This window comes from Danio rerio, chromosome 23 (assembly GCF_052040795.2).
Source record: "Danio rerio strain M-AB ecotype USA chromosome 23, GRCz13ab, whole genome shotgun sequence".
Classification (NCBI taxonomy): Eukaryota; Metazoa; Chordata; class Actinopteri; order Cypriniformes; family Danionidae; genus Danio; species Danio rerio.
In genome coordinates, this window is record NC_141043.1 from 36,981,351 (window position 1) to 37,006,377 (window position 25,027).

Sequence of the window (25,027 nt, forward strand, 5' to 3'; positions counted from 1 at the left end):
ACATATTCGGTATTTTTAAAACGATTTAACGTGATCTTACACTTACAAAGTTAACCAAAATACTTAATAAAAAAAACACGTGACTGCATGAGCATATCTGTCATTCTATTTCTAGACAGGCAGTTAAAAAACCTACAATCCACCATGTACTTATGAATAATTAAGCTACGTTCCATTCGTGAGCCAATCAAATCAAAAAGCGATGAGAGTCTCAACCAATCACGTTATTTTTTCTAGTTTTCAACCAATCACATCACGCGATCGCGTTCCATCCTCACCAGGCCCTATCTTACCCAAACCGCGCCTACAACAGGGCCCGAGTCCCTTTTTCAACCTTCACTGCGAGCACGGTAGCGAGAGGGGCACCTTCAAGCAGGGGTCGATAAATAACCACTTGTAAAATTTATACACATATACAAGAACAATGTCCTTCCTCTCTATCAGCAGACTAGCCCCAAGGCTCCTCAGTTCAAAGGTAGGAAAGTTTTATTTTAACTTGAGTCTAAAAAACACTGACTGCTAACGTTTCCCGGTTAGCCTAGCGTAGCATAGATTACCTTAGTAACTGACTCTCAGTGTGGTACGCTCGATATTATTAAACCGTATGTAACGTATTCGTTCGGTTATTTACGTGTAAAACGGTGTGTTCATGCATTTGTGTCTATATAACTCTTTATGTATATGATAAAGTCGGCGAATGTGTTTTAAAACATCTGCTAACCAGACATGGGCAGCATGTATAAACCTCATAGTCGCTCAATTTCTATGCCAAACATTTACATTTTGTTTTTAACCTCATGAAACCCACTGTAGACATGCTATATGTATAGTAAACTGGGTAAATCTGGAGACACTTTAAGAATAATGTTACGTTTTACTTTGAGAATGGTGTAACGTAATTGAGCTCTATGGAGGTGCATACATGACAAAGAACTGTAAAAATGTAGATATTGGGTGTCTGATATTCATACGACTCCTATCTGAAGTCCAGCTGCATGGTTGGCGTCCTTTCACATGGCACTAACTAATTTTAACCAGTTTTTCAGTTGTGATAATGTAAATAAATTTGACCGGTCAGTTTGACATCTGGACCAGTTTAAACTGACAAGTCAGACCTTTTGTTGGTCTCTGTGTCTGATTTGACCTTCAGAATAGGATCTATTAATAATTTTCAAGCTTTAGTAGTTTTTGGATGTGCTAGGTCATTGCAAATACACCATTGTGCTGTATTTTAGCAATAAGTGTAATCCTGTGTTTTCAATGAATCTGTAATCTAATCCTTACTTTTGCATTGCAAAAACACTCCTCAATAGTAAAACCTCATTTGAAGTTTCGGAAATGGTTTCGTAACATGAAAATGTTTTCCTAAATTGTGAAAGGTTTTTATTTTTTAGTGACATCCCAGCAAACAGTTTTGCATTTAATAGATGTCTAAGACATCTAATTGTAGACAGCTTGGCTAAGACGAGGCTAAACTTGGGCTTTCAGTGAAAATCTAATAGAGATCTAAGAATAGCCCAAAACTAGACTAGTTGTCAAATAGACAGATTAGACAGACTTTGTGTAGTCATTCATTTCTGTTTATTTGATGACTAGTCTAATTTTGACCTATACTTAGACCTAATTTAGACTTGTTTTAGCCAAGTCGACTATGTTTAGACATCTATTAGACATCTTTCAAAAACAAAAAAAAAGCTTGCTGGGATTGTAATCTTTAACATTTAGTGATTTCTGTGGCTACGAGCTATACAAGTTTGCTTTATAAACGCCTTCAGCAACTTGTGTGACTGCTGATGATGTTGAACATCTGACTTGTACGTTATGATGAGCACAAATGAGTGCAAGTAGTGTCAAAGGGCACTTATCAACCATATAAACCTGTACTTTAATCATATACTGTCTCCGTTGTCCTCTCATAACACTTATACAGTCATCATAGTTTTTGCTGTAGAGATAAACCCCACGCCACTCTGTCTGAATGACTACAGTAATATAGGTTACTGTGCTCTTGGGTTAATGCTCCGTTCACACCCCTAGATGACCTTTGCACACCATAGAGTTTTCTGCCTTTTTTAGACTTATGTAATCCGCTGATTATCTGTCCATATGATGGCAGAGTCAGATTTTTGTACCATAAATCCTAATGTTACTTTTTTTTGGTTCACATCTAGTAGTCTGCTTTGTAAGGGTTTAAAGTAAATAAACTTAAAGGATGCTGCATAGATTTTTTTTCTTGAATATATGAATAGATTTTTACATGTAGTGTTTTTAAAGATTCGTTTCCGATAAAGCATTCAAATGGCGGACGGCCTCACCCAACACGTCTGACCAGTCTGACACAGCTGTCCACCTGTCATCTGCGAAAAAAATGATGTTTTCCTTTAAACAACGCAGGGACAAGCTTTGGAAACCATTAGAGCATTGCCTGACAATCATACACTTTCTTTTCCTAAAGGAAAAGCTCACAGAAAGTCTTTGTCTGCAGTCTGCAGTAATGCAACTTTGTCTGCAGTAATTCCTCCATATCGTATTTTCAGGAGCCTCTGCTAACCTGCCGACTCTTGTGTCTGTTCTGCATGTAGGCTTGTTACGTGGATTAGGATGCAGCAGAAATAAGTCAAAGGTCATCATAGTTGGCGTTAGGTTTCCTAGCTGACTAGTAGCCTGTGTGTGCGTCTTAGTTGTGATGGTGTCTGTAATTATCTTACTGCTGTTTTCAAGGTCAATGTTTCATACTGTAGCATGGGCGGTTCTCCAAGTAGATTGACATGTAGTAGCTTTTTCAGGATGGACAGTAAAACTTAAAAGCTGATTATTTTGTTGGGGTAAATGATACGATTTGACATGATAATGTTTCTCATCTTATTTACAACTAAAAGGCAAACGTTTGAAAATGTAGAAATATTAATATAATTAATATCCCACACTTGATTAAGCACAATAGGAGCCAAAACCTTTAGCTCCGCAGCTTCTCGACTATGGAACTCACTTCCCTTGGACCTAAGGATTTTTTTCTCATGTTTTATCATGTTATTTTATACTCGCAATGTGTTTGTACTTGCAACTCCTTACATGTATTTAAAATTTATTTGGCAATTTTTAAGTCATTGTTTTAATTTGTCCTGGTATGGCTGTTGATCCTTGTTGTAAGGTGGCCTTGGGTGTCCAGAAAGGCTCCATTTACAAATAAAATGTATTATTATTATTATTAAAGTGTTAACTTGTATTTTCAATATTTCGATTTTCTCACGATGCTGTTATATACTTTATATTTTTTTGTCTGCTTTCCCATAATGATGTGTAATATTGCGCTCGTATAAATTATGAAAAAGCTTTACCGTAAACAATTTAATTTGTGACCCCACAAAATAAATGATAGAGCGTAATATGAAACGGTAGCCTTTTTATTTTATCCTTAAAATATACACAGGGTGATTCAAAAACAATACCACAAATCTTTATTTAATTAAAGAAACATAATGTAACCTTGGGTAATTAGTCAAGTGAAGAGTACTTAGCAAAGTTTTTTTTCAATAGAAAACAAGTTAATAGATGTTCAGTACAATCCCCTTTAGCCACTCTAGAGACATCAACCCGAAAGTTGTAATGTTCTTTTTAAATTGCTTTGTATTGTCATATTGCACAGCCCTACCTAAGCCATATTCATTTTCCAGAGAATCACACAGACCTAGGCTTCATTTACACCTGCTTTTAATAGGGTTGAGAATCATTTGGATTTTTATGATGCCAAATAGATATTATTAAAATTGTACCAGTGCCTAGTACGGATTTCAAAAGTGTTGACTTCGGTACCAATCATAAATACTTTCCAATAAAGTCCATTTCCCACTAACATTTGTGCTCTGTTGAACAGGTTTCTAAACACTGCTAATTGGCTGTTTTTTACATGCTCAACAGACATATATGTGATTGGAAACACCAAGCCAATGGTTGGCCGTCGCGCTTCGTCGGTCTGTTGGTCAGGCTAGTTGGTTTGGTGTGTTCCACACATCTCTTCTTGTCGGGTTAATGTCGAAGCTCATTGGCTCAATTCAGTGTATAGAATCTGTTTAGGGTGAAGAGAGTGACAATTACTGTGATAATTACACAAAAAACTGCTTTGTTTACGCATTGTCTCTGCATGTCAGAAGTTCATTTTCCTTTGCGTAACGAGAAAACTTTTGCGTTTTGTTGGTGCTAGATGCTTGCCGTCAACTTGGTGTGTTCCGGTCCTGAACATATTTAAACATATTTAGAGCTCAAGCCATGTCCATTGTACAGAGAACTTGCTACAAATTTAGTAAAATGCTGTAAAAATCCACAAACTATTTCAAAGAAATGATGCAAGTCTAAGTATTCAATTTGAAGTACATTAAAATGTATGCATTCACCTCTGTGATGATTATGTGAAATGCATAGATTTTGGCATGTCTGGAAGTATTCAGTTATTACAGTACAGAGGTTTATGTAATCATGCTCTGATGCACTCACACCAGGTCAATCAGCTGCTGCTAGCCTCACCTTTCCCACAGATTACACCACCGTAGACTTGGAGGAAGGTCAGAGACTAGCAGTTACTTCTCAGCAACAATAAAGACCGCCCCTTAATTGAGCTCTAAACCCGATTGGATTGTTTGTCTGGTCACACGGCTACTGTATGTTATGCAAGACATCAGGCCGCACTTTATTTCTGGCTGGAGTGAAATCTTTAGCTGTAGGCCAGAGTGACGGGTGTCTGGTGTCACTGACCCACATGATGATCAGGAGGCTTGTGGAGTAGGAATTATTGGCTCATGTTCAGGAAGCCGCAATGATTCGCTGCGTAATCCCGCTCAATCTTATCAGTGTGACTTCCAGGATCAGCATTGACTGGAGTCCTGTCAAATTAAAAAAATGCCATGCGTGTCTTAGACTTAAATGGGTGCAAAAATAAACCATATCAATGGACATTTTTTTTCTTCTTATTTCTCTAACTAATAATCCAAGGTTATTTAAGATTGGCTTTGTTTTTAGTCCAAAGCATGTCAGCTAAATTTTATAAACGTCTGTCAATTTGTGTGTGGAAAGAATTAATGATGATTCCAGTGATTTATATATTCTGTTTGAAGAATCTCAGCCCCCTCAATTCTCTTACACATCTTGCCAGTCCTACGTCCGTTTGTGCTTGAGTCATTCTGCAGTGGCACTTTATCTCCAGTCCTGCTCTGTGTCAATCAAACATGGCTCTTAATCTAAAGCTATATATAGAAATAAAGGATGTGTCTCACTGTAAGAAAAGCTCAGCCATATTACAATTATCTATTGGTTCCGTCTATCTGTCTCTACAGAATATATTGTCTCGCTGTGCTTCCATTTCCATTAGTGTGACTATATCGATTTCGACATGAGTGTATCCACAGTACACATTGCAGGATTAGATTATGTATTAGAGAATAAAAGATAAAGATATGATTACTTTAAAATTGTTTATACAATGTTGACCATGTTATTTTACATTTGATTGATCAATTTCTGTACTCTAAAACTGTTAAGACTCCCTAGAAAGCTTATTTTTGCTTGTAATTTATTATAATGTATAAAAACTGCATAAAAAAACACTTGATCAACCCTGTCGATTTAAATGAGTTAAATTTTTAGAATAGAGTTATACAAGTCATCTGGTGAAATTGTATATGTATTGCAATGTATAATGCGGCAAAACAAAGTATTGGAATGCCAGATTTTTCCAATATTGTGCAGTACTATTGTGAAGTATTAACAATTTGTAAATCTGTTGAGTTGGGTCATAAATATTGGCATTACATTTGGAGGATGGATCCCCACATATCCTCATAATAACACATGTAATTATAACATAATTAATTGGATGCTAATGATTGACAAGATGGCTAGAGGTAAAATGATCTCAACTTTCTAGTAAGTGTCTTTTGGTCTAAAGAAATGCTATATATGCTATTTTAAAGGAGTCTAGTATGTTGAAAGTCTAAAAAAAGGGGTTGTCTCTTCAAGGTCAAATGATACATTGCAGCGTGATGTCTTTAATCACACTGTATTTTGCTCTGTTTGCACCTGGTATTAAGTTGCATTGCCAGTGCCACATACAGGTGTATATGAGGGTGCTTTCACATTAGCACTTTTGGTCTTCGCCCAGGTTCGTTTGATGTCAGAGCATGGTACGTTTAGCTAGTGTGAACGTGTCTTCTGAACTCTGGTGCGCACCCATGAACCTTACCCGAGTCCGCCTGAAAGAGGTGATCTGGGGTATGGTTCACCTGAACTCTGGTCCGATTCACTACTAGTATGAATGCAATTGTACCAAATAACTGTACAACAAGCTATCGTTTTCATGACGTTTATTTGTGTGTGCGTGCATGCGTGTCACGTACTGTCCTGAACCAGGACAATCACAGTGACAATGTCTACTTATCTTCTCCCAAAACAAAAGATTCAGGACAAACAGAATGGCCGCGATGTGTGGACGTCTTACCATTTTGGCGCTTTGCTTTCGTGTCCGTCACCTAGTAACAGCTGTACACAAAACAGCAGCTCAATGACTTGCGCGTTCTGGGGTTCAGAAGGAAAAATTGAACCAAGTGTGAAAACACCCTAAGAGATTTAGAATAGTCTATAATTGACGACTTCTAGAGATTGACTGAATTGCTTTTTATCTTTTAAACTTTACAAACCTTTTACATTTCCAAGTGGCTCTGTTATTGACTTTATTCTGCATAGAAGACGTACACTTTTCGGCTAATTCTTTTTTGTCTTTCTCTTAGCTAGTTACCACTTGGTCTACAAACAAGTGTGTTTATGATAATACATAAAAATAATATAAGACAAATGTAATATGAAGCAACATAAGCTGTTTTTTAATGGCTAAAAAAAAATAAGTGAACATGAACAGGACAAAAAGTCTTGAGCAAATAATGATAGAATGGCTGCACCCACTCTCACATGACAGAATAAGGTCAGTATTCTACATGAAAATACATATGCAAAAAAGCTTAAATACAAAGATTGCAGTGTTTTCTGAGTGTTTGTCTTCAAAACATTTGGTCCTGTAGAAACTTGTAATAAGATGCTTGTAATGTGAATCCAAGAAAAAAAAGGACATTGCCTTGGCAACTGAAACATTTTGCATTGTGCAACTCAAGTCACCTGCCCTGCAGCTGTCAGCGGAGCTGCTGCAGTGAAATCTGTCTGTTAGTCGAGGCTAGGGTGATAGCTCCCTCTGCATTGCATTTTCCATCAAAGTAATTGTTTTCTTTTCTTTTCCAGAATGCAGCATGTGTTGTTGTGGCTGCCAGAAATGCCAGCGCATCCACGGTACGTGACTGCACCTTCCGATCAAAGACAGACTTCAGATGTTAATTGCACTTCCGAGATAAAATCACAAGCATACCTTTGATGGGAATATGAAGTCAAGTCACTCATAAGCATACTTTTTTGAACATCAAACATTACTTTCTTTTAAGTGCACACGATTGCTGTTGAATCTGTGGGAGATTCACTAACCAATGACTATTCATTTATTCTGTAGAATTTGAAAGATGTCCTGTCAGACCTCGTCCCTAAAGAACAGAGCAGGATCAAGAACTTCAAACAGCAGTATGGCAAAACCTCAATTGGTCAGATCACGGTGGACATGGTGAGAGCAGCAACATTACATTTACTGTTCCTGTAAATCTACCTGGGATTTTCTTATTGCTCATCCATTTAGGCTACATTACAATCACAATTAAATAGGCAGATTTTCTTAGGCATTTTTTTTTGTCTAAACCTGAATTTATCTTTGTAAACTATCATATGCATATTTCACTTGAGTGTGAACTCAAAATATGGGGTGACATTAATCGGGTTAAGAACTGTTGTGAGTTACTTCATCACTGTTAATCACCAATGTGTCTTAAATTTAGGACACCCTGTCAGTGCAGTAAGCCAAATTCTGTTTTGTCAAACTAACGAAATGAGCAAGTGTTGCCTAAGATTCCTGACCAGTTCAGTCTCACATGATGTGGTGACGCAAACCACCATGAACAAAGTAATAGTTTTTTGGTCTCTGATTGGATGGCTGTTTTGTCAAGGACCTTCAGGCTGTGGAGTGAGTGTAGTTCTTTCAGCTGAGTCATTTGGTCTTTGTCTCACTGCCAGTTATTCTATATTGCAGATTAAACTGCACCATATGAGCATCATTTATTAATCTCCTCAAGACCTGCAGAATGTGCTTTTGGTCTTCTAAATGCTGCCAAAACAGTGCTGAGCTGCCAAGGCATTGACTCTACAAGACCCCTGAAGATGTCCTGTGTCATCTAGTGGAATACAGATGATCTTTAAAGTCATGGGTGCCAAAACTCAGTCCTGAAAGGCCGGTGTTCAGCATATTTTATTCCAACCCCTAATAGAAAACCTGAACTCTCTAATCAAGCTCTTTCTAGGTATACTAGAAACTTCCAGGCAGCTAAATTATTCAGGACATTGACCCTCCAGGACTGAGTTGGGCACCCCTAATCCTGGAGGGTCAGTGTCTCTGAAGGGTTTTAGCTCTAACTTTAACCAAGCACAACTGAATAAGCTAATCAAGGTTTTCTTCAGGATTCAGGCAGGTATTTTATTCTGGGATGGAGCTAATGTATGCAGGACATTGACTCTCCAAGATCAATGTTTCTCACTTCTGCTTCAAGTCATGTACGCCATTATAAATTGTACATTTTGTTCCAGCATATTTTACAAATGCTCAACTGTATTGTGGCCTGTTCTTTAAACTATTCCTGAACAATGTGTGTAGCATGGGTACATTACCCTGCTGACAGAGGCCACTTCCACCAGTATACATCATTGGCATATATGGGAAACCCTGGTCTGCATTAGTGTTTAGGATGAGCAGCAGAGGTTGATGCACTGTGTTGGTACACTTTCTTTCCATAACCATCATTACAACTTGTGTGACTAGTGCTAGACACATGAGATAGATGCCGAGGAATGAGGAGGAGGGCTACTTGTTCAGAAACAAGTATTGACAAGGTATCTCAGTAATGTTTTTGTGCTTAACAGGTTTATGGAGGAATGAGAGGGATGAAGGGTTTAGTTTACGAGACATCTGTACTAGACCCTGATGAGGTAAGTACACGCATTCTTTTTTTTTTTTGCTTTAATGTTCAAGCACATGTACACGAACACTATGAATCATGTACTCTCAGCCTGGGATTGATAAAATATGGCTTAAACCCGATGTTAATTGTTAATCTTATTTGTTATACATGTATTGTTAGTATTATATCAATTATTAGTATTAATCAATTACAAGGTCAAAATATAATTCCAGTGTGCAACTTTCAGCCTTGACATGTCAAATATGGATTTTAGGTTGTGAAAATGTACAGTGAAGGAAGAAAGTCCACAGTGTTGTAGATGCAGCATGTTATTTGTACATAGCACAGCTATGCTGCTGTAAGCTATAAATAGAAAGTGGCACCACAATGCCTTTGATAAATATACATTGGTCCAGTAGTTCCCCCACTAACCCCTGAACCCTCTTCGAGTTTACATGAAGTAAACATTGAGAGCTTTAGTCGAACGTTCTGACGCCCTCCCTGTGTTTATTGATTTTATCTTTAGGGCATCCGTTTCCGTGGTTACAGCATTCCAGAGTGTCAGCAGTTGTTGCCCAAGGCTCCTGGTGGAGAGGAGCCACTGCCGGAGGGTTTGTTCTGGTTGCTGGTCACAGGGCAGGTGCCCACTGAGGAGCAGGTGAGGAGGACTACATTGTCTATTCACTACATCAACTATTCAAGGCCTGATAGAGGAACTATTAGCAAAGTTTTGGCCTAGCATTTAGTGTTAGATTAGTCAAGAAATGCTAGTTTAAATACATTTAAAGCCACAGTTCACAGAGCTCATGAGGCTCTACCTCACCATCCACAATATATTTCCTCGTTTATATTCCTGTTTTCTGTCTCAATTGTCTGCAAAAAAAAAAAATTCAATATAGGACAGTGAAAAAAACAAACACAAAAAAACAAAAACTCCATGAACATTTTTACAGAGAACGTTTGCTTTAAAAAACATTTTCACCTTTTTCAACAAACTTGCAATTTTTGACAGCACTGTTAAATCCTCTTAAGCCAGTGTGCTTTAACATCTCATCCTATTACAGTATGTTATAAAATGAGGCTGGTAGGTGTAAAGTAGCTAGTCTTCTGTGCCTGTTTGAACACATGCAACCACATGAGCATCCGCACTATAATAGCAATCCAATCGTTTCCCACTACTTCTGGAGAAAGTGAACATTTTTCTGAAGGCCATTTAAACCTGTATTTAGGTTTAACTTACGATTTGATTGATGAAATGCATCTAAATACCAGGTGTAAATAGAACCATGTATTGACTGCACTGATGACAAATCTTGTAGTATTTTCTAATTAGTACAAGAATCATTTGGCCCATCGTTAACTCTACTCGCACCTGCTTCCTCAGGTCAGTTGGCTGTCTAAGGAGTGGGCCAAGCGCGCAGCCCTTCCCTCTCACGTGGTCACCATGCTGGACAACTTTCCCACCAACCTGCACCCCATGTCTCAGTTCAGCGCCGCCATCACTGCTCTGAACAGCGAGAGCAGCTTCGCTCGGGCGTATTCTGAGGGAGTTAACAAGGCCAAGTACTGGGAGGTGAGTCACTGCAAATATTTATACTAGAATCTTAAAAGGCAAAGCTTGTTATTATAAACATTAAAATGACTAAAGCCCTGCTCACACTGTATATTTTCAGCCATGATTTGGTCATCTGGGACAATTTTGGGAAATCCTAAAATATTCCTGTAATATGATCGTTGGTTTGACAGCTACTTAATTGGAAGGAACATTTTTATCACAACGGCAATAAAGTTCTGGGAGTTTCGGTAGATTTCAGATTCTTTCATGCAGTGTGACTAAAGTGGCAGCAAGCATCAAACTAAGAACCAATAAAGCTGCATTTACACCCCAAGTGACACAATTCAGATTTTTTTAATTTATTATTAATATTGTTTTTTTTTCCACTTTCCCATGTGGCACAGATTGTATAATGGCCCATGTATGTGAGAGAAATCACATGGGTTCCGGTTTACTTGGATCAGATTCAGGCCTTGTTCATATGTAGAAATTGATCGGATATGAATGGGATGCGTGTCTTCAGTGTAAGCAGGTAGATTGGATTTTTACCTGTCAATGTGAGTTGCATGTCATTAAAACGATAGCGAATGATGTCATGTTCGATGCCTTCATTTTGGACCAGGCATAAGCAGAGTCTCAAATCTTAAATCTCATATACAAGGACAAAAATATTTTTCTATTGTCATTAAGCACAGGTATTTAAGCACATTAGTGAGAGAGCGAGCGTAAGAAACAATATAAACTAATGTAAAACTATTGCATGGATCATGTACAGAAATCACGCCATGGCATGACACTAAGATGCCTACTGGTTTAAAATAGCCTAGATTAAAAGAAGATGGCAGAATGAGAGCTTTTCTGTCATAAACTATAGCTAAACTACTTGCCAAAAATAAAATAAAAAACGAAACCCTGTGAACAGATTAATACACGAATGGAGAAAAGAGTGCTCTTTTATTATCACAGCTGTCAGTCAGTGCCTACTTTTTTTTTTTTATTTTATCTTTGCCGTGTGCGTTGTAAATGCAGATATCAGATACGAGTCAAGATCGCGGGTCGTCAAAAAATTGGATAGTCTTAACCTCTTAAGGCCCAAGGTGTTTTTTATTTTTACATGCATTTTTTATTTCTCTTTGCTATTTGAGTTTACAGGAGCCTGATTAGAACAAAATCCAAGTATAATCTTTTGATATGATGTACTGTTAGAGAAAAGTGATATCCATATATGAGGACTCGTGGTCTGAATTTACATAAAACACTTTTTCCTTGCTGTTTTTAATGCATATATAACACTTTTTTTTTTTTTTTACGTGTTTTGACTATCAGAGAGTAAAAACAACATTTTTGCCCATTTTGGAGAGCTAAAAATAGTGTTTGGGACGTTTCATATGCTGCAAAACAGTTGCAGGATGACACTGTATGTCTGTAACAAAATATAAAACATTTAAAGTATTTTAAATAGCCACTTAGGAGCTAAAATGCGCTGTCCACGTATGTGGCAACTAAGCCCTAGGAGGTTAAAATTGGAATTGACTATTAAGATCTTCTGTGTAAATTCACTCTAATAAGCACCGAATCTGATGACTCAATCAGCACCACAACTTCAAACCACCACGGGGAAAATGTCAAAACAGCTTTTTTCTGCTTTTATTGAGGCACTCTATGACCAAAATTTCTGTTACAAATTTTCATGTTTGCCGTGAGGTATAAATAATGTGGGATAGTAAAAATGACAGTGTTTCTCAACTGCAATCCTGGAGGACCACCAACATTGCATGTTTTGGATGTCTCCTTTGTCTGTCACACCCATTACATTTCTTACAGTTTCTGCTAATGAACTGATCATCTGAATCAGGTGTGTTTGGTTAAGGAGACATGTAAAATCTGCAGAGCTGGTTGTCCTCCTGCAACGTGGTTGAGAAACACTGATTTAGGATTATTAAAAGTCACACAGTGTGAGCTAGGCTTAAGATAATTACAAATAGATCATTGTGAACTTTTGTCCCTTCTGTTTAGTTTGTGTATGAGGACTCCATGGACTTGATCGCCAAGCTCCCCTGCGTGGCAGCTAAGATCTACCGTAACTTATACCGTGAAGGCAGCAGCATCGGCGCCATTGACTCCAACCTGGACTGGTCACATAACTTCACCAACATGCTGGGATACACCGAGCCACAGTTCACAGAGCTCATGAGGCTCTACCTCACCATCCACAGGTGATTATGACCTACAGGCTCACTCAAACATTCATCATAAATTCCTTTCATAAGCGTGTTTAGGAATGAGGTCAGCTTGCATTTTAACCTTTGTCATCATCGCCCTCAGTCTTTGCAAGGTTTTCTGTGAAATGTTGAGATTTTAGCCTTGAAGACAAGAAGCAGGTTTGTGAAGCTTGTGTTTCTAGCCCTGTTCAGAAGACAGAATGGACGTGATATTTAAGATTAGTTTGGCCATTTTCAATCAAAATCATAAACAATACTATGTTGGCTCTTCCTAGAACAGATTGCCACATTCTGAAACTACAGGTAAATTACAGAGAAAAGTGTGATCTTAAATTACAATAATATGCTATACCGTAACTTGAAGATATGCTCAGCTTGGAAAGTAATATTTTTTTTTACAAATATGAGTCTTTATCTGATTAGTGGGTTAATAAATAATTGACAGATTAATCAAGATTATTTAGTTTTATTCATAGCAGTGTGCAACAGGACTTTGAATTGAGTTTTGTAATCTGTGCTAGTTGAAAGGGTTGTCACATTTATTGCTGATAAAAAGGGTGAAAGTGAAAGCACGGTGCTTTTCACAATGATTAAGTAGGACTAGAATTTGAATGAATAATTTTATATAAAATGCTGTAATTATTTGACCTTTTCAATGCATTTAAAATCTATATACTGTTTTACTTGGTCATATTGTGTCAGGAGCAGAGCTGCCAGAGTGCTTGAGAGTCATGCAATTTACAGTATTCTTATGCAGAAAAATCCTCCCCATGAAATACTTTTATCGTTATATAAAGACGTTATTCTCTATGTGCAACCCAGGGCTGGCAACTTTGACGCATTTGGCATGAGTCATGCATTCAAATTTATCATGCAGAAATATCTTCCCATGAAATACTTTTTTTCGTTATATGAAGACATTATTCTCCAAACCAATACTGGTGAAAGCAATGTAATCAAAAACAAACTGATGCATGCTTGCAGAAAACATACCCGCACGCCTCTTGCACCGCTCCTGCTTCACGTTGACACACTGCTTACATTCCTGCTCCGGGTATGAATCCTGGTTGTGAACATGCATGCTGAAAAGAATATACTTGCTCATTCGTTATGCAACAGGTGTTGTGTTGAGAAATGCACCCCCTTCGTAAAATGCACCCCCTTCATAGACTTTAGGATTAAAATTCTCAGTGTTCATTAAAAAAAGGCCACAATTGATTAAAACATAAGATGATTATTATTTTGTTGAGTAAAGCAAAAACGGTAAGTGAAACCCATTTTAAAACTTACTTGGTTAACATATAGATGTAAATTAAAAAAAAAAAATCACTGTATTGTAGAAGACGTATTGTGATGAGCCTGTTTCCAAAATTAGGCAAACATCTACATCTTCCTGTTCTGTAAAGAAGGGTTCACTGTCATTAGTATAACTCCATTATTAAAAAATAGTCTCAATTTAGGTTAATAGATGCACATTTCAGAGGGGGTGCATTTTTACAGCTGGGCTAACAGCTTTAACTAAAACCAAATGTTGTAATCCCTGGGGTCCGTTCTTCGTAAGTGGATTACTCATTTAGCTGGATTTGGATGTTGACGATTTGACACGATCCAGGATCGTTTCGTTCTTCAAAGCTGATCCGAGAGTTGTTGTCATAGCAACAGTTCTGCTTGGTCAAACCTGATCGGGAGCAGGTTCAATTCATATAAACAGGATTAGATCGGCTTAGTTCAAGCAAAGATAATACAGAAAGTATGTTCCGAATTCTGATATTTTCTTACAGTTAAAGTTATATACACTTGGGAAAATGGTACATATTTTTTAACTATATATATATATATATATATATATATATATATATATATATATATATATATATATATATATATATATATATATATATATATAAAGTTATAGTCATAAAATAAATAAAGTTATACATATTAATAAAACGTATGCAATCTGCACCCTTGAAATGAAAGTACAAAGACTGCCACCTGCTGGTGCAAAGAGAAAACTTATTGATATAAACTTTTAAGATCGCTTTAGTACAAATTGTGTATAATAGAAATGCACAATATGTGACTTTTTTTTTTTTAAGCAATAATACATTTATGCAGTCATGAACATGTTTTGATAATTAATATGCCAGTGATTTGATGCTTCACAAAAGTTGCAGACGCCTTTACCAATATGAAAATGCTTTTGTAAACAACCAGTTATTCTTTACACCGATTAAAAAATGGCTACTATAATAAAGAAAATCTTCTCTAAATGTAGTACTAAATAAATACACTGATTTGCATTGAAATACATGATGAATACTCTTGACACATGAAAGTGTAAAGCCTGCAGCTCATGACAAATGTGGAAGGTTATTGCGTGTCATATTTAACAAGCCGTTTACTGCTAATTTGATGTAATTTTGCTCACATGGATGATTGAATATTAATAAGATGATGTCATTACGCTGCTGTGACGTCAACCAATCGTTGCATTGCTGATCATGATTTCGAGGATCGATAGATCTGTCCTTCACAACACACGCAACGATCTCAGATCAGTTTATCTAGACATTCTAATCTAATTCGCAAACTCATTTGAAGAACCACATTAACGAGAGATCAGTTATCAAGATTAAAAGATCCAGGATCTGCCAAATCATCTTAGATCATTTAAGCAAGGTACGAAGAACGGACCCCTGGTCAGGAGCTACTTGGATATTTGTATATACATGCATCAAAATTATATACATATAATGATCAAAAAATTAATTGAATATTTATCTCCGTATGAGTTTCCTAAGAACTTTGGAAAAAATTTAATACTATTTTTAATTTATAATTCATGCTTGTTCAAGAAATACCCAGTAAAAAAAAACTGCATCAAAACAACAAAAATATTACTCCGCTTTACATCATTTACGTGTATAAATGATCAGGGTTTCATGCTGTAGAGTTTTTTTATTGGCTATACATATTTTGTTTACTAAACGGTTCATATCAGATCATAAATTCATAAAGCTCTTGTTAATCTATTGCTCAAGAAATGATCACATTACTTGCATCTATTGATGCATATTCCTTTGACTAGTGATATTAAACTAAAATGTTTAGCCAGCAAGAACACTCATGACTTGCTGTTCTAAGTTTTGTACAGAAAATAATAGGAATATAAGAGTATTTAAATGAATCAAGTCTGCCCTCTTGTGGTCATAAGTTTATCAATCTGATCTAGTTGCTTGACCTTTGACTGTAATCCTAACCGCTTTGTGTGCTTCTGTGTTGGTCTCCAGTGACCATGAGGGTGGAAACGTGAGCGCACACACTAGTCACCTGGTAGGAAGTGCACTATCCGACCCCTACCTCTCCTTCAGCGCTGCTATGAATGGTCTGGCAGGACCCCTGCATGGATTGGCCAATCAGGTTTGAGCCTCAATGTGCTTTGTATTGTACAGGACAAATGGTTCTAAAATATCCACAAGCTTTGCATTTCATTAATTAATTTCCTTCTCTGTCCCATAGGAGGTGCTGGTGTGGCTGACAGCCCTGCAGAAGGAACTCGGTGGTGAGGTGTCCGATGAGAAAATGAGAGATTACATTTGGAACACGCTCAAATCAGGCAGAGTGAGTGCTTGTGTTTTGTTTTGTAGCATAAAAATATGATGGATTGAAATATGATTGTTACCTCTGATGTGCTCATTTAGGTTGTGCCAGGCTATGGTCACGCTGTGCTGAGGAAGACAGACCCTCGCTACACCTGTCAGCGAGAGTTTGCCCTCAAGCACCTTCCCAATGACCCTATGTTCAAGCTGGTCGCTCAGCTTTACAAGATCGTACCCAATGTGCTTCTGGAGCAGGGCAAAGCCAAGAATCCCTGGCCCAATGTAGATGCACACAGCGGAGTCCTGTTGCAAGTAAGAAAACTGAATCCAGCTATTAGTATGCATACATTTTTGATTGAAAGTTGATCTGTGGTGAATTTAGTGAAGATCTGTTGTTTTTGTAAAGGGATTTCGTTTTTCACCATCTTATATTGAATATGTAAATCAGGGCTTTTCAATTTGTTTGTCATGGGGGCCAGTTCATGAAAAGCATCCCAAATGAGGCGCCGGAAAGATATGATTTGCAATATAAGGGATGACACAACAGCATATAAGAGCCCATATGTTGTTGTTTTTTTCAACATTAAAATGTTAATATATTGTAATTTGAAACCACATAACATCCCTGCATTATACAATGTGGCTTTTTTTTTTAACATTCAAATGTTGCATTTCAAAGCACAACAAAAGCAGTGCATAGCTTAAGTAGGCTTCTTCTACATTTAGACACAGTCATATGTTTTGTTTTGAACTGCATAACAATTATAGATGCAAAAAATAAAGATTTTGGTTGTGCCATCATATAGTCTGAAGAATAATCATGGTTTCACGATTATCACGTCTAATGTAAATTTAAGCTTTATATTAGGTAAGAATTTAAATGAACTGTTGGTATTATCTGTGTTCATACATGCATAATCATTTTAATAATCTGTATTAGTTCATTTGTTTAAATATCTTTTGTTTAGATTGCACTGAAAGCCACGCACAACTCACAGCTACAGCGTGAAATGTTTTCTACTCTGTGCATCTGGAAGGCGCAAGCACATCACTCCGCTTGCGCACGCATTATGGCATATATTTTAATATTGGAAATGACAAACTTGCACACTGAAAAGACGCGATATATGAATGGCCTGCTGCTACAGTTAATCCAGTGTGCATGCGTATAAGCCCTGGTGTATAAGCTCAGAACTTTAAACTTTTAATAGAGGTTTTAAAAAAATGTAAAGGAATGTACAGTCCAAACTAAAAGTACAAAGACTGTAACGGGGTGGTTCTTCCCAAGGGGTTGATTGAGAACATTTATATATATATAAGATTTTTTAGACACATTTTATAGATGCAAACTATTTTAAGGTAGTACCAACCCAGCTTTGGTACAATTAGTAAAAGATAATAGACAATATTTTTTTTTCTTTTTTTTTTTAAGGAAAGTAATAAAGATTTATGCAGCCATGCACACGTTCTGAAAACTAATGTGCCGATAATTTGATGCTTTGCAAAATTTGCAGACACCTTTACCGATATTAAAATGCTTTTTTGATGCAAAATTAATTTAAACAGCCATTTATTAAGATCTTGAATAGGCCTATAGGCTACTATAATGAAAATTTGCCCTAAAATTAGAACTAAATAAATTGCTAAATGCTCTTGACACATGGTGTAAATCTTGCAGCCCACAACAAAGTTGGAAAGTTATTGTGTGTCATATTTAACAAACTGTTTACTACGAAATTGATGTAATTTTGCTCACATGGATAATTGAATATTAGTCAGATGACACTGCTGTGCCCTCAGCCAATCGTTGCATTGCTGATCATGATTTTGAGGATCAACAAACACAACAATCTCAGATCAGTTCATCTAGACAATTTATCTGATTAGTGAATATGTTTAAAGAACCAAATTAGCCAGAAATCTGTTATTAAGATTAAAAGATCCAGGATCTGCTAAATCTTCTTAGATCATTTAAGCAAAGTACGAAGAACGGACCCCTGGAGGAAGAGTGAAACCAACGCACTGAACACTGAAACAAAGTGACGGAGCATAACCCCTCTTTTGCCTGACATTTTTGGCGGTGTTTCTCTTTCAGCTAACAACTAAAAATTACAATTTTAGACGATAATTTTTGGAGGCTAAGATTTCTGTGCATCCCTAATATATTTTTTTACATAACCCTTGTCTTTGGACCTTATTCTTCAATATAGAGGTCGATTGTTTTAGAACTTCTGATTCAGTTGCCTATAGGAGAAATGACAAGGAATAGTAAATGGCAGAAAACAGTCAAACTGCTCGCTCAGTGTTCAGGACTACATAAACAGTAGAATAATGTAATTAGATAATATAAGTTTGCAGCATAACGAGCTGTTTTAAACATCTAAAAATCCATGGAAGTGAATGAGACCAGAAGTCTCGAGCTAAATGGGTTCCAATGGCTGTGCCTGCTCGTACACGAAGAGTGAAGTCAATATGTGCAGTTTACATCTAATTTCCTGTTTGCACTCCCATTAAAAGTCATCACATGTTTACTCTTGTGTTTCTCACAGTATTACGGCATGACTGAGATGAACTATTACACTGTGCTCTTCGGCGTATCCCGGGCTTTGGGTGTCCTCGCCCAGCTGGTGTGGAGCAGAGCGCTGGGCTTCCCTCTGGAGCGTCCCAAGTCCATGAGCACAGACGGACTCATGGCTCTAGTCGGGGCCAAGTCAGGCTAGAGAGGGAGCGACCATGCCAGCGGAGTGAGAACAGAAAGGGGGAGGAGCTTAAGCTATTAGAACAACCCTCCAGGCTAAGGGATTCAAAGAGACAGTACACTTTTAAATTTCTTCTAAAAAGGGCCTTTGTTGATATATATAACGTCAAGATCACACATCCCATTGACACTCTTCTATTAGTCCACGCATTGCACAAACCATCACACTTCAGTTTTCCCAGCTTGAATGACGCAGCTATGGATGTAGCAGGGTGGTTTTGATGAAGGAGGCTGCGTTATTGTCCAGCAGCAAAATATCTTCTCTTTAATCACCTATTTAAAATAATAACGACTATTGAATACTAGTTAGTCGACTTCAGTATGTAAATAAACCCCTTATCCTCAGCAGTCGCGCCACACTATTTCAGTTTTAGTCTTGTATTTTACTCTCCCGAGGTCAGATGTTCACTTTGTTCGTTTGAGGAAACCAATCATCAAAGCCCTGTTTCTGAGCTAATTTGACTACGTTTGACTTTAGCTAACATCGCGTTTCTCCTTGTAAGAGCACTCCATGATGGCAAAAAATAGGTCCTCTCTCAATAGAATTGATTCTATGAGTTCAGTTCAACTTGGGGAAGCTTGTATATTTGTTTAAAAGGGTACTGCCCCTTTAATAAGTTATCTCTCATATTGCTCTCTGACTTAAACCAATCATCTTCATCGCAATACTACCGTCTTTATTCCAAATCTTCTATTTGTGGACAACATTTGGCTGATTTGTGTCATTTACACAAGTTATTGAGGTCAGATTTGTTTATCAGCTTGAGAGCAAGTCGAATTTGTATTTATACGTTCATCCAAGAGTGCTTAAAAATCTGATACCTTTTTTTTTTTTTTACTCGTTGAGAGTTTTATTGTCCAGTGTTTTGAAGAATGATGTCTTGTGTAAAGAGAAAAGCTATCATTTTGTGTAGGTATACATAAGTCGTGGTTTTATTTATTCCTGTAAATATAGCTTGAATGTATTGAACTGCATATCAAAACACTGTCCCACCATCCCTGTTAGGTAATGACTGGCTCAACCCTTTATTTTAAATACCTTTAAGATTATTTAAACATGGCTGGTGCGTGTAACGGTCTGATCAGACCCCTGTTTGGGTGCTGCTCTATTGCACGCTTGCTCTCAGGTTGGCGTTTTTTTTTTTTTCCTGGACAATCTAGCTGGTATCTATTTTAGCTAGTCGCTCCATAAGCACTCCATTAACTTGATGGCACTTTTCCCTTCATCATCATCATCATCATCAATTCTGTGTGTTGAACCCCAGTCATCCAAGAACATATTTTGTCTGATTTGCTGTGCCCTTTTCTGTTGCGGCTGTTTTCATTATGATGAATTTGATTGGTTTATGCTCCATTGAGTTGATTTCAATAACAGGGAATGTGAATATGGAGATGATTGGTTGAAGTCAGACCCACCAGGGGGAAATGGGGAGGGGAAACAAGAGAATGGGGTTACAAAAGGAGTCTGGATTGATTGTGAAAAAGAAGCTTAGGTGAACAAAACAGAAAAATGTGGGAAAATTGACAAAAAACGAAAACCAATAAATGTTTTTAACAAAACACAGAGACTTTATTTCTTCTTTTTATGATTCACGTTGCTTGGATTTCCCTGGGTCTAAAGGGAAGACCCAAAAATGATCATTTTAATCAGTATTTACTCACCCTCAAGTGCTTTCATATGTATAAGTAGGCCAAACTAAACCTAAGCTCCGATTTTTGAGCCCAACATTCAATCTATGCACTTATATAAATGTGTGTAAATATTTATTTAGTGTTTGTCTAGTTATGGGTGGCGCAGTGGGTAGTAGCACTGTCGCCTCGCAGCAAGAAGGTCGCTGGTTTGAGTCTTCGCTGGGACAGTTGGCATTTCTGTGTGGAGTTTGCGTGTTCTTCCCATGTTGGCATAGGTTTTTTCCGGGTGCTCCGGTTTCCCCCACAAGTCCAAAAACTTGGTATGGGTGAATTGGGTAAACTAAATTGTCCATAGTGTATGTTTGTATGGCCTAGTCTTCCAGATTAAGGGTTGAGCATTGGGCTAACAACTGGCCGCATAAAAAAACTACTGTAGATTTTACGAAACGCCTAAATGGTGCAGAAACTTTTATATAAATGGCCCTGGGAGTAGGTAAGTTTGTTTAATTAATATTGAACATGTAGATGTTTAGATTGATGTACAAAACTGTTTGTAAAGTAATAATTACCTGCTGTTTACCCAACAAGTGATTCTAATTGGATTTTATTTGTTAACCTTGTGTATATATACAAGTGTTTTAATGTGGTTTCAATTGCTATACACTAAATACTTGCATAAATTTGCAGACTTACTGAATTAAAACAAAATAATGTGCAAAAATGACACAAAAAGCCTGATAAGAAAGTTATTTTGACATCATAGAAACAAAACACTATACATTGTCTATAAACGCCTTATTTGTTCAAGGGGTAAGAACAAACAAGTCAAGTACCAGGTCATAGAATTTTCATTTTTTCGGGGAAGCCATGATGCCTTTAACAATTAATCCAGGGTTTCCACGTCATTATTTGCATATTTGATGTGTCACTTGTTTGGTCAAACGCAGCACGTGTTCGACTTAAAGGCCCTAGCTGCTAACAAGTTTTTTTTTCCAACCTGAATGGATTGTTTTGAAAGAAAAGGTAAGACTAAATCATCACAATTGATTGTTCTAAATGAAGAAGTAAGACTACATCGTCTCGTTTGATTATTTTGAATGGAAAAAGAAAGACTAAATCGTCTCTTGATTGTTTTGAACGAAAGAGTAAGACTGGACTGTCTCTTTGGATTGTTTTAAATGAAAAAGTAAGACTTAGTCGTATATCTCTTACCCCAGTAAGTTAACGTTAGAAGCGTTTGCCGTCACTTTTGAAGTTTTCCAACTGTTAATACAAACCGCGATGTTTGTGTGGCTATCCAAAGCAGGTGAATATGAATACTCATTTCGCAGGTAACTTAATTGGTTTTAGACATGAGTACAAAATGGCGCTAACCCGCCTTCATTAAAATGTTTAACCTTGGCTGAAAGCGACGTTAATCCAGAGAAATAGAGGCTATTGGGTTTACTAGAAACGCAAATGAGGTGGTGTGGGAGTCCATAGAGAAACATAATCATCAATGAAAGGTTTCCACTACACAACATATCTTTTGAATATTAAAGTAGTTAGCCCTAGAATTAAAATTGCCATAGTAATAAAAATTCCTTTACTACATGTACTTAAAGACTGTAAGTCGTATATTGCTTTATAATTAATCATTTTAATATAGTTTACATTTTCATAATCGATGTAAGCCTACTACAAACACAGTAATATTAACACGTTAATTAATTAAAGGAAGTAAACAACCCTGATCTGATATATGACATACAAATTCATATTTGGATCTCATATACACACACACACACACTCTAGCTATCTGTCTGTCTGTCTATCTATCTATATTAGTTTTTATCTGTGGTGGTTGTTTATATTATATCCATCCCCCATACACCTCTTGTTTTGTTATTTTTATTTTATTTTACAGTATGTGTATTTAACTAAGAACATACTGTAACTAACAGGATATTGACGGTAGGTCAAGCAATAGTCGGTTACCTAGTTATAACTTAGTTGTAATGACTTTTGATAAGTGATAGTTCAGACAAAAAAAAATTGCATTTACTTACTACCAACTCACCCTCAAGTGGTTTCAAACCTTTTGAGTTTCTTAAATCTGTTAAACACGAAAGAAAATATTCTGAAGAATGCTGAAAACCTGTAACCATTGACTTTCATATTATTTGTTTTTACTACTATGAAGTCAATGGTTAAGTTTTTAGCTTTCTTCAGAATATCTTCTTTTGTGTTAAACAGACAAAATAAACTCATAATGGTTTGACAAAAGCATGTATAAATGAAAGATTTTTCATTTTTGGGTGAACTATCCCTTTAAGAATGGTGTGTGAAGATCAACATGGGAAAGATCTTCATGTCAGGGTAACAGCATGTATAAGAATCTTGACTGTAGTCCCTCGTGCTCTTATAAATACATGACCCAGATACCACCACCATACTCGGATTTCCTCAACCTCCATCGCTTGTTTAACCGTGTTATCTGTTCGCTGGTGCTGCACCGATGATGTTTTCACAACTGTATCATCTGACCTCCTCAGTAGCGAAACACTTCATTTAAAGGGACACTTCATCCAAAAGTGAACAGTTCCACACAGTTTACTCAGTCAAGTGGGTCAAAACTTCTATGAATTTCTTTTCTCTGTTGATCGCAAAGATATTCTGAAGACTGTTGAAACAACCATTGACCAACTAACTAAGAACCAATAATACCAGCTGGTTTTCCTACATTCTTCAGTATATCTTCCTTTTCGTTCAAGATAAAAAAAAATGCTTGAAACATGATGACAGAATTAACATTTTCGCGTGAACTATCCTTTTAAATCTGGCAACCTGCAAGCTAGCAATGCCTGTGCTTCAAATCTGAGGTAAGAAACTATATAAATACAGCCAAGGTCAAGATTATTGTTAAATAATAATTTGTTTTTTTTTTCCCTTAAAGGTATGGTTTATATATATGAAAAATCACTCTCCACCTTGTTTCAAGCCTGTTTGAATTTCTTTATTCTATCAAACACAAAAGATGAAGAATGTTTAGGAGCAGCCATTGACATTGTTTGTTTGTTTGTTTCTACTATGAAGTCAATGGCTGCTGGTTACCAGCTTTCTTCAGTCTTGTTTTGTGTTCAACAGAAGAAAGAAAACTAAACATGTTTGCAAGCGCAAGATGAGTACATGATGACAGATTCTTCATTGAACTCCCACTTTGAGGCTAATCAGATTTTTCAAATGAGATCTTTGGAAGTATTAATCTTGCATCTATGTTCAAAAGCAATAATTGAGGATTTTTTTTTTTCCTTTGGGTGCAGTGTTGCATAAACAAATTAAACAAAGCTCGCACACATCCAAATTTCAGTAGCCTACAGACATTCAAAACCCCAATACTGGCATAATTATAATTACATTATTTGAATTACGTGGCCTGCGGTTCCCAAGAGCAGAAAATTAGTTGTTTGCCTCCAAGTCCAAAGCTTTTTTGTATCAAAACCTTTTACTTACTATTAAAAAAGTTAACATATTAAAGCCTTGCCACATATTAAATCCTATTAAAAAGGACTGTGGGAGATTTTTCTTAAATGACACTTTCTGACATGATTCATATACAGCCTTGCTACACCGCGAACAAACATCAGAGCCGCCAAACTTCTGAGCAAACTTGGATGTGTTGGGGTTATTGGTTGGTTGGTGATTTTGAGGCCTGCAATGCAGAGATATAAACAGTGTGACCATTAAAATCTCTTCACAACATACACACTAACACGAACAATTACTTAAAGGTGACCAAGCATGCAAAAGTCAATTTTCAAGAGATTTAAACACAGTTGTGTGGCAACCGTCTGTGAACATTACCAGCCTCTAATGGTAAAAATTCTATAATAATTTTTTTTTTATAATTATACTTAAGGGCATCAAGGTGGCGCAGTGGGTAGTATGATCGCCTCACAGCAAGAAGACTGCATGTTCGAGCTCCATCTGGGTCAGTTGGCATTTCTGTGTTAAGTTTGCATGTTCTCTCCATGTTCGCATTTCCTCCAGGTGCTCCAGTTTCCCCCACGGTCCAAAGACATAGGGTATAGGTGAATTGAATAAGCTAAATTGGCCGTAGTGTATGTGCCACCCATTTGTGACAATCTCTGCTTTATTAGCATAGACAATCCTAAATGAAAAACAGCCGT

General features: G+C 36.9%; 1 protein-coding gene and 1 long non-coding RNA gene across 2 annotated transcripts; one reads left to right on the forward strand and one right to left on the reverse strand.

Annotated features, from left to right (window-relative positions):
• Positions 1–320: 320 nt before the first annotated feature.
• On the forward strand, positions 321–20,786 carry cs (citrate synthase). Its single transcript, NM_199598.1, is given in 11 exon segments — positions 321–475; positions 7,279–7,326; positions 7,541–7,648; positions 9,052–9,117; positions 9,616–9,747; positions 10,474–10,662; positions 12,661–12,860; positions 16,160–16,289; positions 16,389–16,490; positions 16,571–16,780; positions 19,018–20,786. Coding segments are annotated over 11 exon segments (1,407 nt in total). The 5' UTR covers positions 321–424; the 3' UTR covers positions 19,189–20,786.
• Positions 20,050–24,922, reverse strand: LOC141380528 (uncharacterized). Its single transcript, XR_015523839.1, has 2 exons — positions 24,623–24,922; positions 20,050–24,458 (listed from the first exon to the last, which is right to left on the reverse strand). It is a non-coding gene; the product is annotated as an uncharacterized LOC141380528 (long non-coding RNA).
• Between the last annotated feature and the right edge of the window lie 105 nt (positions 24,923–25,027).